The 10,684-nt window shown below is 56.2% G+C and overlaps 1 protein-coding gene across 1 annotated transcript; it reads left to right on the top strand.

Annotated features, from left to right (window-relative positions):
• Positions 1 to 1,697: 1,697 nt before the first annotated feature.
• On the top strand, positions 1,698 to 8,970 carry LSM14B (LSM14B, SCD6 homolog B (S. cerevisiae)). The gene is made up of 8 exons (XM_006873371.1): positions 1,698 to 1,824; positions 3,317 to 3,480; positions 4,406 to 4,541; positions 6,906 to 7,073; positions 7,210 to 7,287; positions 7,410 to 7,571; positions 7,822 to 7,972; positions 8,799 to 8,970. Exons 1-8 carry the CDS (start codon positions 1,698 to 1,700, stop codon positions 8,968 to 8,970), a joined length of 1,158 nt encoding a protein of 385 aa, XP_006873433.1.
• Positions 8,971 to 10,684: the final 1,714 nt, after the last annotated feature.

Genomic DNA, 10,684 nt, shown 5'->3' with positions numbered 1-10,684 from the left:
AGCCACGCTTCTGTACTCTTGGACCTGGACACAAAACACACTTTTAGGCTTCTGCCCAGCAGAGACATTTGCACCATGACTCTGCTGCCTGTCCTCCCCCTGGCTGTGGAGGCCAGTTGTGGCAGACACACCTGAAAGAAGTTTCCAGCATGTCTGCTTCCCCAGCTCCCTTCCCTCACACTACTGTTTAGTGTCTGGGTGTCACTGGCTGAAGTCAGGCAGGAACAAATGGTGCTAGATGGGCTCTGGATTCGGCGCCTCCGGGGACCCTTTCTGCATTTGCCTCAGTGTTGGGTCTGTCTTCTCTTCTGGACAGTGGGGATACTCCAATGACTTGCCTTACATGGCAGGTCAGTAGTTCTGGTTGACTTTTATTTGGCTATTGAACACATTATTTTTATTACAATCCCCTCCCCTGTAGCATTTATCCTACTTCCTACCCGTGGCTCCCTCATTGATATCTTATATTTCAGAAGTGAACAAAGCAAAAAAAAATTCGTGTACACTTACAAAAACATATACTGATTGAAATGACCAAAGGGCACATTCTGCCAGCAAGCCTTCTGCCCTCAGGCACACAGTCTTTCTCAGTCCCTGGCCCGTAACTGTCTCTCCATGCCACCCGTTTCCTCCACCGTCCCTGCTCCTGCAGCTTTTCTAAGTAGGGATTTCATACTCCACTCTTGCTCTTCCTTCTCCATGGTCCTGGGATCTGCTGTTCCTGAAATGAAAGATTACTTCCCCCTTTTAGTTACACATCTAAGGTTACAGTTGTGACAACTGCATTTAATCCCGCTAACAATTATTCACAACCGAATCATAAAATCTTATCATCTTTGCCCCGCATTCTTTTTCACCAGATCCATCTGGGAAAGAGAGAAACTATCCAGTGGTGATTCTACCTTTTCTGGTCGGGACTTTTCCACACGTACATGTACTCAAAAGCGATGCACGCTTCACAAATAACAGCCTCACTTCCAATTCGGGCATATTCGATTTCATCTTTATGCAACCCTAGTAACCATGCAGAAACTGTCTTCAGGAACCTGCACAGGGGAGGCAGAGGAAGAGCAGGCATCCCGAGTATTAACTGCTCCCGCTGCCAGGCGCTCGATTCCAGTAGCTACTGATGTTTGCGGTGGCCCTGTATGCAAATACCGTGCTGGCGCCAGACCGCGCACGCGCCAGCTCAGCCACCACCAGCAGGGGCGGTGCAAGACCCCTCCAGCACCGGAGAAATGGAGGCGGGCCCCGCCCTGTGCGCGCACGCGCGCCGCCCAGCTCGATTTCCCACCCCTCCCACCGCCCGCGCAGTCTCGTGCCGGCTTCTTCACGCAGGGCCCGCCGGGAGCAGGCGGGGGCGGGGGCGCCGGGCAACGCAGGCGTGTAGAGTGGGGCCCGCCCCTGGGCGGGCAGTGCGGCCATCTTTAAAGGGAGGCCGGCGCGGCGGGCCAATGGGAGGTGAGCGTGTGGGGGCGGAGCGCCGCTCGGGGCCCCGGATGTGGCTGCTGCGCCCCTTCTTCCCGCGCCCCTCAGAGCCCGGCGGTGCTCCTCGTCGCCCGCCAGGACCCCGCGTAGGCCACTCGGGCAGTGGCGAGCAGGCAGCGCGGAGGAGCGGGCGGCGAGGCGAGCGCGAGGCGGCGGCGGAACAGGCCGCGGCCCGGCGCCTCGCTCCGGTCTCCCGGCTGGCCGCCGCCATGAGCGGCTCCTCGGGCACTCCGTATTTGGGCAGCAAGATCAGCCTCATCTCCAAGGCGCAGATCCGCTACGAGGGCATTCTCTACACCATCGACACCGACAACTCCACCGTGGCGCTCGCTAAAGGTACGCCCGCCCGGCCCGGCCGCGAACCGCCCGCCGTGCCCAACTGCCCGAGTCCTGCTAGCCAACAGCCCGGCTCCCGCTCCACGGGCGGCCCGGACCCCCGCCCCCGGCGCTTTCCCCACCCTGTGGGTCTCCCCCCACACCGCCGTGTGCCCCCCGCGACCTCCCCTCTTCTATGACAACCCCGCCCCCCTGGCATCCCTCTCCTCCCCCAGGACGCGCTCTCCGCCCCTCCCCCCGAGCGCCCACCCGCGCAACCCACAGCCCACGACTCGCCCCGGCGCCGCTGCCTCCCCTCCCCCACGACGCTCCCCCTCGCGGAGACCGCCCCTCACCGCGCCCCCTGCCGCCCTCTTCCCCGCTCCCCTGCGTCCTGCCTGGGGCGGATCGCAGTCCGGCGCTCCCCGCGCTCGCACAATGGTGCTCGTCCCCCGCCCCACGGCGGTGTCATTGTGCTCGGCCGCCGGGTCCGTCTGCGGGGTTGGAGTGGGGGCGGGGCGGACCCCGAGTCCAGTCGGGCTCGGGGAGACTGCGCCCCAAGTCTCGCCGCCTCCCCTCCTCACCTGCCGAAGGGCCGAAGGGGACAGCTAACCCCAGATCCTGGGTCCCTCGGGGAGGAGAGGCGGGGCAGGGAGTCTTTGGAGCTAGAACAGAAAATCTCGGGTCCTTCTGGAACCTATTAAGTGTCTGGGGCCTCGTGTCTGAACAAATAACGCGCGGTCTCCTGCCAAGACGGAAGCGTCAGTTGGCAACTAGGGACCCCAAAGGCCAAACGCTTTCTCCCCTGATGCTGACTGCGGCTCCGGGCCTCACCCTTTGTCATAGACCCTGGTGTGCCTGGCACTTCAGATAAGTCCCGAGTGGTTTCTGAGCTTTGTGAGGCAGAAGGTGGCCTTTAGTGTCCTCATCCATCTCGAAGTTGGGAGCTTCTGGGTCTGCAGAAACGGGACCCTTTTGTGTGGCGGCGGCGATGCGGTGCTGTGTGTGAGGCTGACAGACGGCTGCTTAGTCAGAGGGAGCCCCGGGCCTGCAGGCTCAGTTACGCCCCCTAGACTGAGAAGACAGGCAAGGGTACACTCTGGGTTGGTGGAAGCCCCGCGCTCCTTTTAATCTGATGCTGGACTGGATGGGAGGGTTCCCAGTATACAGCTTATGGGACTTTGTCTGAGGGGACACCAAAGGTGACACCTTCTGGGCTCCCTTCCCTATTCAGGGCATGCTGATGAGAAGAGTTCTCACTGGCTCTCCAGGGACAATGCCTGCTTAGGTTTCCAGCAGAGCCAGCTGTCAGCTTTTAAGGCAGTGGAGGGGGAGTGCTAGGGAAATCTCACCCGCTGGTCTCATTCTGTCTCTTAAGTCAGGGAATCGAGTAGATGCTGAAACACGGAGCAGCGGGCCGTTATGTGTGGACGGCTTTCAGGGCAAGGAGCTCTTTGTGGTGCACTTTGTTGAGGACAGCAACTGAGTAACATTTGTGCTTTCCACCCTCAAGTGCGGTCTTTTGGCACTGAAGACCGCCCCACAGATAGGCCTGCGCCTCCAAGAGAGGAGATTTACGAGTACATAATTTTCCGGGGAAGCGACATCAAGGACATCACTGTGTGTGAACCTCCGAAAGCGCAGCACAGCCTTCCTCAGGACCCTGCCATAGTTCAGGTCAGTGTGGCTCTGCCAACAGTTTGCTCGGCCAGAGGACTCAACTCAAGGGATTGTTGTTAAGTGCAGTTAAGTTCTGTACAGACTTGTGGCTGGTGAGTTTGAACTGCCGACCTTGCAGTCCAGTGCATTCTTGAAGCACCACATCAGAACTCCAGCTCATGGAATGATGGCTTTTCACGAAAAGGGGTTTGATCTGGGTGGTGATGTTCTTGTTCCTGTGGAAGGTCCTGTGAGCAGCTCGTGGCTGGTAGTGTGTGCTGTCAGCTGGAGCTTGAGGAAGGCATCCTGTATGTGTGTCTGTCTGTCTCAGTGCTGTGTCTCTTTCTGTGTCTTTGTGAGGCATGGCTGGAGTGGTCTGAAGGGTACAGCAGGGACAGCCCAGATGGTTTCCTGTTGAGTCCAGATGTTGAGTTCTGTGTCTGGGACACTAAGGTGGCATGTCTTGTAGCATGTGCTTCCCTGCTGGTACTGCAGCGTGCTTTGCCCAGGATTGCCAGGGGCCCAGGTGACATACTGGCTCCCCTGGGTGCAGGCTGCTTGGAGGGAGGTAGGCATGAGGAGTAGCACCTGGGCCAGACTGCTGAAAGGTGGGAGGCTGGGGTCCTTGGCAACTGGGTGGACAAGCTTTGAGAGCTGGCAAAAGAGGGGCAGTGTGACCAACGTGGCAGGGCTCTCAGAGGCATGTGGGCTGCAAATAGTTTCCTGGCTCCAAGCTCCCGCTGTGTCTGCATGGGGGGGGGGGGGCAGCCCTGCTCTGATGGGGTTTCATGGAGTTGGGGTGGTTTTTGTTCCAGTTATAAGGATGGGTGGGCACTTGGAGGTAAGAGTGTGGAAAAGGCAGCTGTAGACCTGGTTCCGACCCTCCGGCAGCCTCAGTGGACAGGAGTGCTTGCGCTGCCCTTACCGTGTTCTCCTTGTGCAGTCTTCCCTGGGCTCAGCCTCCACCTCCACCTTCCAGCCACATGTGCCTTATAGCCCCTTTCGGGGGATGCCACCCTACAGCCAGCTGGCTGCCAGCTCCCTGCTCAGCCAGCAATATGCAGCCTCCCTGGGTCTCGGTGAGTAAGCGGGTTCTCTGGTACTGTGTGTGTGGACTAGTACGCATCCTTGGATAGGATTCGGTTCTGCAGCTGTGTCCAGAAAAACCCGTGTGTGTGCGTTCATGTGTGCTGTGCTCTCTGCAAGCCTGTTGGACACTAGCCGGTGTCCAGGCAGACCTTGGAGAGACCACCACAATAAAGCCCGTTCGTGAGAGTGTTCCCCGATGTTGGAAACTGTTTCCAGTAGATTAGTCTGTGAAGTGTAGAAGAACATCTTAAGAGTGTAAAATCTCGTGAGAACGATCTAAACGTGCGCACATGCTGTTGGAAAGTCTGCCAGTAACTTGCTCGACACGGGCTTGCCCCACAATTTCTGTCTGCAAAAGACAATTGCTTAGTGCAGTGTAGTGACAAGCAGCAGACAGGGTCTGCCGTGTCCTTACCGAGGTGTGCTTTTATGTTTGCTCTTTTCTCCTTGTCTCCCTTCAGAGAAGTTGGTCAGCCCTCCAGCCTCAGCCGCTGCCTCCAGCCCTAGCTCTTCTCCGTCTCCACAGCCTGTGTCAGAGCTTGACACGTCCTCCGAGCCACACCAGCTCACTTCCAAGGGTAACAGCAGTTTGGGGGTTGTAGTGTTGTCTGGTGATCCCGTGGCCCAGGGATGACAGGAGCTGGAGCAGAGGTGTTCTTGGTGAACTGTCCCTGCTCCGGGGAGGATCAGAGTCAGCCAGGGCCCGGTTCAGCTCTGCTCTGCACCTGACTGCACGAGCGGGACGCTCCTGCTCACAGAAGGCAGCTTCCTGGGGGTTTGTTGGGCACCAGACACTTATAGGGAGGGGACTTGTGTGTCCAGATTGAGGGTGTTTATGCTGCAGCAGAACTCCTCTGGCACTTTGGATGCCCGCACTGCTCCGCAATGTGTATGGGATGTGGGTGCACGTCCAAGGCACTGAGTAGGGGCTGCCCTTTTAAAACTTGCGCAGTGCCCCCAAGCTGCCTGACCACTAGGTGAGCAAGGACTGGCTATAAGGCAGCTAACACTGGCACCCACCTGTCTGCTGAGAGGGCATCATTGTCTGAAGTCCTTTCTACATTCTTGGACTCCTTGCGTGGTGCTGTAGTAGGATCAACACTGGACTGCCAACCACAGGATTAGCAGTTCAGACCCACCAGCTGCTCCTTGGAAACCCAATACAGGGTCACTATGAGTCGGAATCGACTCAACGGCACCTAACATCAACTTGTGATTTTACTGAAAGATGGGAAGTCCTGTGCTATAGACAGTTGTCACACACACCTGTTTTGTGCGTGGGTACTGTGTGCTTAACCATAGGTTGAGCCTGACCATGATGTGACTATTCATACAAGGTAGTAACTCAGGCTTTCCTAGGGTGCAGTGTGCTCCCGGGCAGGGCTCGGGGTCTGAGTCCCCGGTGGCCACTAGTGTGTGTAGGAGTCATGTCTGTTCCCACAGCAGTGCTAGATTAGTCTCAGGACCGCCAACATAAACTGCTTAAGAGTTCTGGGTTTAAAAAACTGGTTTGGCTTCATCAGAAGTGAGCCCACCCAGAGAACGTGAGCCTGAAGCAGTGAGGAGAGCTGCATGTGTGCTCCTTGGGTAGGGGGCACCAGCCCGTGTGGGACTTCGGGATTCTGGCCAGTCCTCGGTTTCTCTTGGGCTGCCTTTCATTTGAACTGACTCACAGCTCTCCATTTCTCCCTAAGTCCAGAACTGAGCAGCCCTCAGGGCCTGGGGAGGAAAGCTCAACGTATATAGTGTTCTCTGTGTACCTAGTGGGATGGGAGAGTCTGTCCTTAGCCTGTACCTTTACTGGGGAGTCAGGTGCTCGCCTTTGCTGCTCTTAATACTTCGTCCTTGTAAAGTGTATCACGTCTTGAGAAAAACTGCAGAATTACAGAATTTAACTTCCAGAGCATTTTCTGGAAGATCCCAGACTGGGCTAACACCCTCTAGAATGAAATGAATTCTTAGATCCCAAGTTCACTGGCATCTTGGGATATTGAGCTCCAGGGGAATTGGTGTGGGGGGTCTGTCCTGGTTCCCAGTGGTGTGGAGGGTCCCTAGAGATGGACTAGAGTCCTGGTGTGCTGCTTTGGGATGGACTGCAAAGTCGGTGGTTCAAACTCACCAGCTGCTCCTTGGAAAACCTCATCAAGGTTGTTATGAGTCGGAACCGACTCGATGCGCTTTACAGGTGAGTTGGCCTCAGTCTGCCTGAGCTAGCCCTGGAGAGAAGAGCCTTCCCTATTGGTAGAACGTTCTAGGCTGTTTCCCTGATAAATGCCCCTGGGAAGGGGAGAGAACTAACTAGGGGTTGGAGGGGCTGTCTGCTGATTTAAACCCTCCCTCTGGCCCCCACTCAGGAGCTGCTTTTCCGCCTGTCCCGCTCGGTAAGAGCCCCACGGTAGAGCAGGCTGTGCAGACAGGATCCGCTGACAACCTGACTACTAAGAAGCTGCTGCCCGCCAGGGGCTCGGCGGGGACACAGCTCAATGGACGCCAGGCCCAGCCCAGCAGCAAGACTGCCGGCGGTACTTGAATACTCCCCAGCATTCTCCTCACAGGGTCACAGCCCTAGCCCCCCGGGGTTTTGTCCAGCGCAGCTCTCATGACTGGGCTTATGAGTTCCACAGAAGCTTTGCCTGAATCTTTCCTTTTGCACCTTAGATGTAGCTCAGGCTGCAGCTGTGCAAAGTCAAGGGCAGGTGAATGACGAGAACAGAAGACCTCAGAGGAGGAGAGCAGGTATAGCTGCTGCCTCTGCTGCGGGCCCCTCCTGGGTTCTGGGGTACATGGCAGTAGTGGCAGCTTCAGCACTGCTTCTCTAGTCACCCTGCTGATGGCTCACGTCTGCCCCGCCCCCCCAGGGAACCGTCGAACACGGAACCGCTCCAGAGGGCAGAACCGCCCCACCAATGCAAAGGAAAACACCATCAAGTTTGAAGGCGACTTTGACTTTGAGAGTGCGAATGCTCAGTTCAACCGAGAGGAGCTAGACAAAGAATTTAAGAAGAAACTGAATTTTAAAGGTCTTACTTCTTTGTAAATGCTCGCTGTTCCTCAAGGAGCGGGCAAAGTATGTGCTCAAAGGGGAGTGGGCACAGTGAGCCAGTGGGGTGCACCAGCATGGAAATGAGCATCTAGGAGTCAATGTGGGGAACTGGCTGAGGGGGTCAGCAGCAGACTCCTTCCTGCGTGGTCCTGTGAGACCAGCAGTAGTGAGCAGGTGTGCAGAGAAGCCCCTAACTCATGTGTCTCTATGGCTTCTACTGTTTGTAGACGACAAAGCTGATAAGGGAGAGGAGAAAGATCCTGCTGTGGTGACCCCAAGTGATGAGGCCCCTGCCGAGGAGGAACTCCTGGGACCCAACTGCTACTATGACAAGTCCAAGTCATTCTTCGACAACATCTCCTCGGAGCTCAAGACCAGGTAAGCCCAACTGGAAGGGATGGTACTCTTGCATGTCTCCATCTCGGGCATCTTGGGATCACGCTTGGGCTTGTTCTAGTAGATCTGGAAGTCATTAGGCAGTTGGGAGTGTGGCCAAGGTCAAGTTCACTGTCCTCAGAGAGCCCACTGAACATGGTCAGCCACTCCACTTTCTTGGCTGACCCTGAGGCCTTGGTATCTGAGGCAGCAGACCTCACATTCTGGCCATGATACTGCTTGGTTTCTCCTGGCCAGGGACAGGACTGTCCCCAAGCAACTTGGATGGTAGATGAGGTCCGTAGCACTGACCTGGTGTGGGAGACCCCTGTCCATTCATCCTACAACTGGGACCAGGTGTGTTGCTAGGCATGTAGGTCACACCCTCCCCCCACACACGCTCGTAAGTTTTGGCAGAGAAAACAGGTCATGAACAAACAAAACTGGAGAGGGTGGGTGGGGGTGCTGAGGACATTGGTTGGGGTGTCGCAGACAGACCTAGTGTGAAGGTCTGACTTACAGAGCAGGCGGTGGATAGCAGAACCCTTAAGACTGGGTGGCTTCTGGTGCTCCTTAGCACTGAGGCAGCCTGGAGCACGTGTGGTAGGGTCTGTCCCATCCATTTCCTGAGTAAGAGTGGACTCGTATGGGCGGGCGGCTTCTGCAGTAACACAGACATCGGGCACCTGAAGATGGTGGCACAGAAGGCTGACCTCTGTCTGAATGTTGGGGCCTTGAGGAGAGTCCCAGGGCTTCAGGGTCTGGAGGAGTGGGAGGCTGGCTCAGACTGCAGGAGCCGGAACATCTGTGCACCTTGGCTGGGCTTCAGTTCCAGGCGCACCACATGGGCCGAAGAGAGGAAACTTAACACGGAGACCTTCGGGGTGTCGGGACGGTTTCTTCGTGGCCGCAGCTTCCGTGGTGGATTCCGAGGGGGCCGCGGCGCTGGCACGGCTCGCCGAAACCCGACCACCCACAGAGCTGGGACTGGCAGGGTGTGAGTCTGCAGCCAGGGTGAGTGAGGGAACTTTCTGGATCGAGTGCAGGCTTGAGGTGGAAGAGGGTTGAAATAATTCCTGTATGAAGAGCTGGCTGCTGTTTTCCACAAAACACTCCAGGAGTCCCAAGCCTGCCAGCTGATCACTGGGGTGAGCCTGTCCCATGACAGGGTGAGGACCCCTGCAGTGGTGGGTGTTAGGAACTGTCTTACCCCCCCCCCCCTTGCATCCTTGTGAGTAGGTAACAGGGCCCTAGGGGCTAGTCTGAGCGAGCTCCCATTGGGGTACTGAATGACAAGCATGTCTGGTGCTGACTCACCCTTTGGGGTGGCCAGCAGGGACCTGGAAGAGCTGGGCTCCCCCAGTGAGCTTCCTCCCTGCCATTTGAGTGTTCCCTATGGGCTGAGATCCCAGGGTTGCCAGACCTGGGGTGGGCGTTAGTGGCTCCTGCCTCGCTATGCCACTGCTTAAACCATATGGGATAGCTGGGAGCCAGCAACACAGTTACTGCAGTCACAAAGACCCATGGAAGACATGTACTTCTGTGGGAAGTCCCATCCTGCTCTGATGTGCTCTGTGTTAAAGCCTCTTGTTTTGGAGGACATGTCCCGGTGGCCTATTCTTTTCTATACACTAGTTTTTTGTTTTTTTTTCTTTCAGAAAGGTTTCCACAGTGCGAGCTTGAGCCTCCCTCAGTGACTTTTCTACTCTACGACAGACTTTTAAAGTGGAACCAAATTGCAGCCACCACCCCCACTGCCCACAGCCTGCCCTGGGAATGGGCAGGGGAGTGACTTATCAGGAGGATCATGTTGTACCGCAAACCAGGGTGTTCTGGTGGCTGCAGTGGTGGGTGTGAAGATTGCGGGCTGGTGAGGGGATCAAGGGGACCCTGGGGGTAGGTCTTTGGTGCAGAGAATCCGGGAGAAGGACTCCTGCTGGGGGCCAGACAGTGGCCGATTGGCCAAATATCCCCCTAGAAAACAAGTCAGCCTCTGCTCTCAATGTAAATAGTTGTGTTTTTTGTTCTCCAGGTGGGCTGAGGGAGGGCGGGCGGGCGGGCGGGCATATAAACTTGCTGCATGAGTAGGTAGCATGCGTCCCTGATGATGGGACATTTTGTCAAAAATAAGTACCTTGGTAAGGAAAAGCCTTCTCGTCACTCAAGGTTTAAGCTGTGTAGTACCAGTTGAGTTGCTGTAAAGCCTGCGTTTATTTTTGTAGGACTTCACAGCTAAGAACTAGAACCTAGCAAGGGGCTGCTCTGTAAATTGTAATTCTAAATAAACATGCAAATGTTCATGTTTCTCCTTCCTTTCTTACCTATCTATCAACTGCTCCTCTGGTGCCATGTGCTCGGAACAGGAGCTGGGAAGAGGAGGGGTCTGGTGGTGTTGAGGAACAAGCTGAGTAGGCCAGTGTGGGGGAAGTCCAGTGAAACAAGTCTGGGCCTACTGTGGGTAGTGGCCAGGGCCTCCTCCAACAGAAATGTTGATATACACGAGGTTCAGAGGTAACCTGTCTCACGACTGGCCCCTTCTCTGCTGAGAAGCAGTAGCTCCCACACTTTCAAGGAGCAAAAGAAAGGGGTACAGGATTATTCAGCTGGTCAGTGGGGCCAGTAGGCAGGGAAGCCAAGTCAGGCTGAAAGATGCCACTTCACTGCAGCTGGGTCACAAGTGTGACAACTTTCACACATTCTCTACAAGGGACACAT

Source organism: Chrysochloris asiatica, unplaced genomic scaffold (assembly GCF_000296735.1).
Source record: "Chrysochloris asiatica unplaced genomic scaffold, ChrAsi1.0 scaffold00238, whole genome shotgun sequence".
NCBI classification, from domain to species: domain Eukaryota; kingdom Metazoa; phylum Chordata; class Mammalia; order Afrosoricida; family Chrysochloridae; genus Chrysochloris; species Chrysochloris asiatica.
The sequence above is the reverse complement of the archived record's forward strand: the minus strand, read 5'-3'. Positions and strand labels throughout refer to the sequence as shown.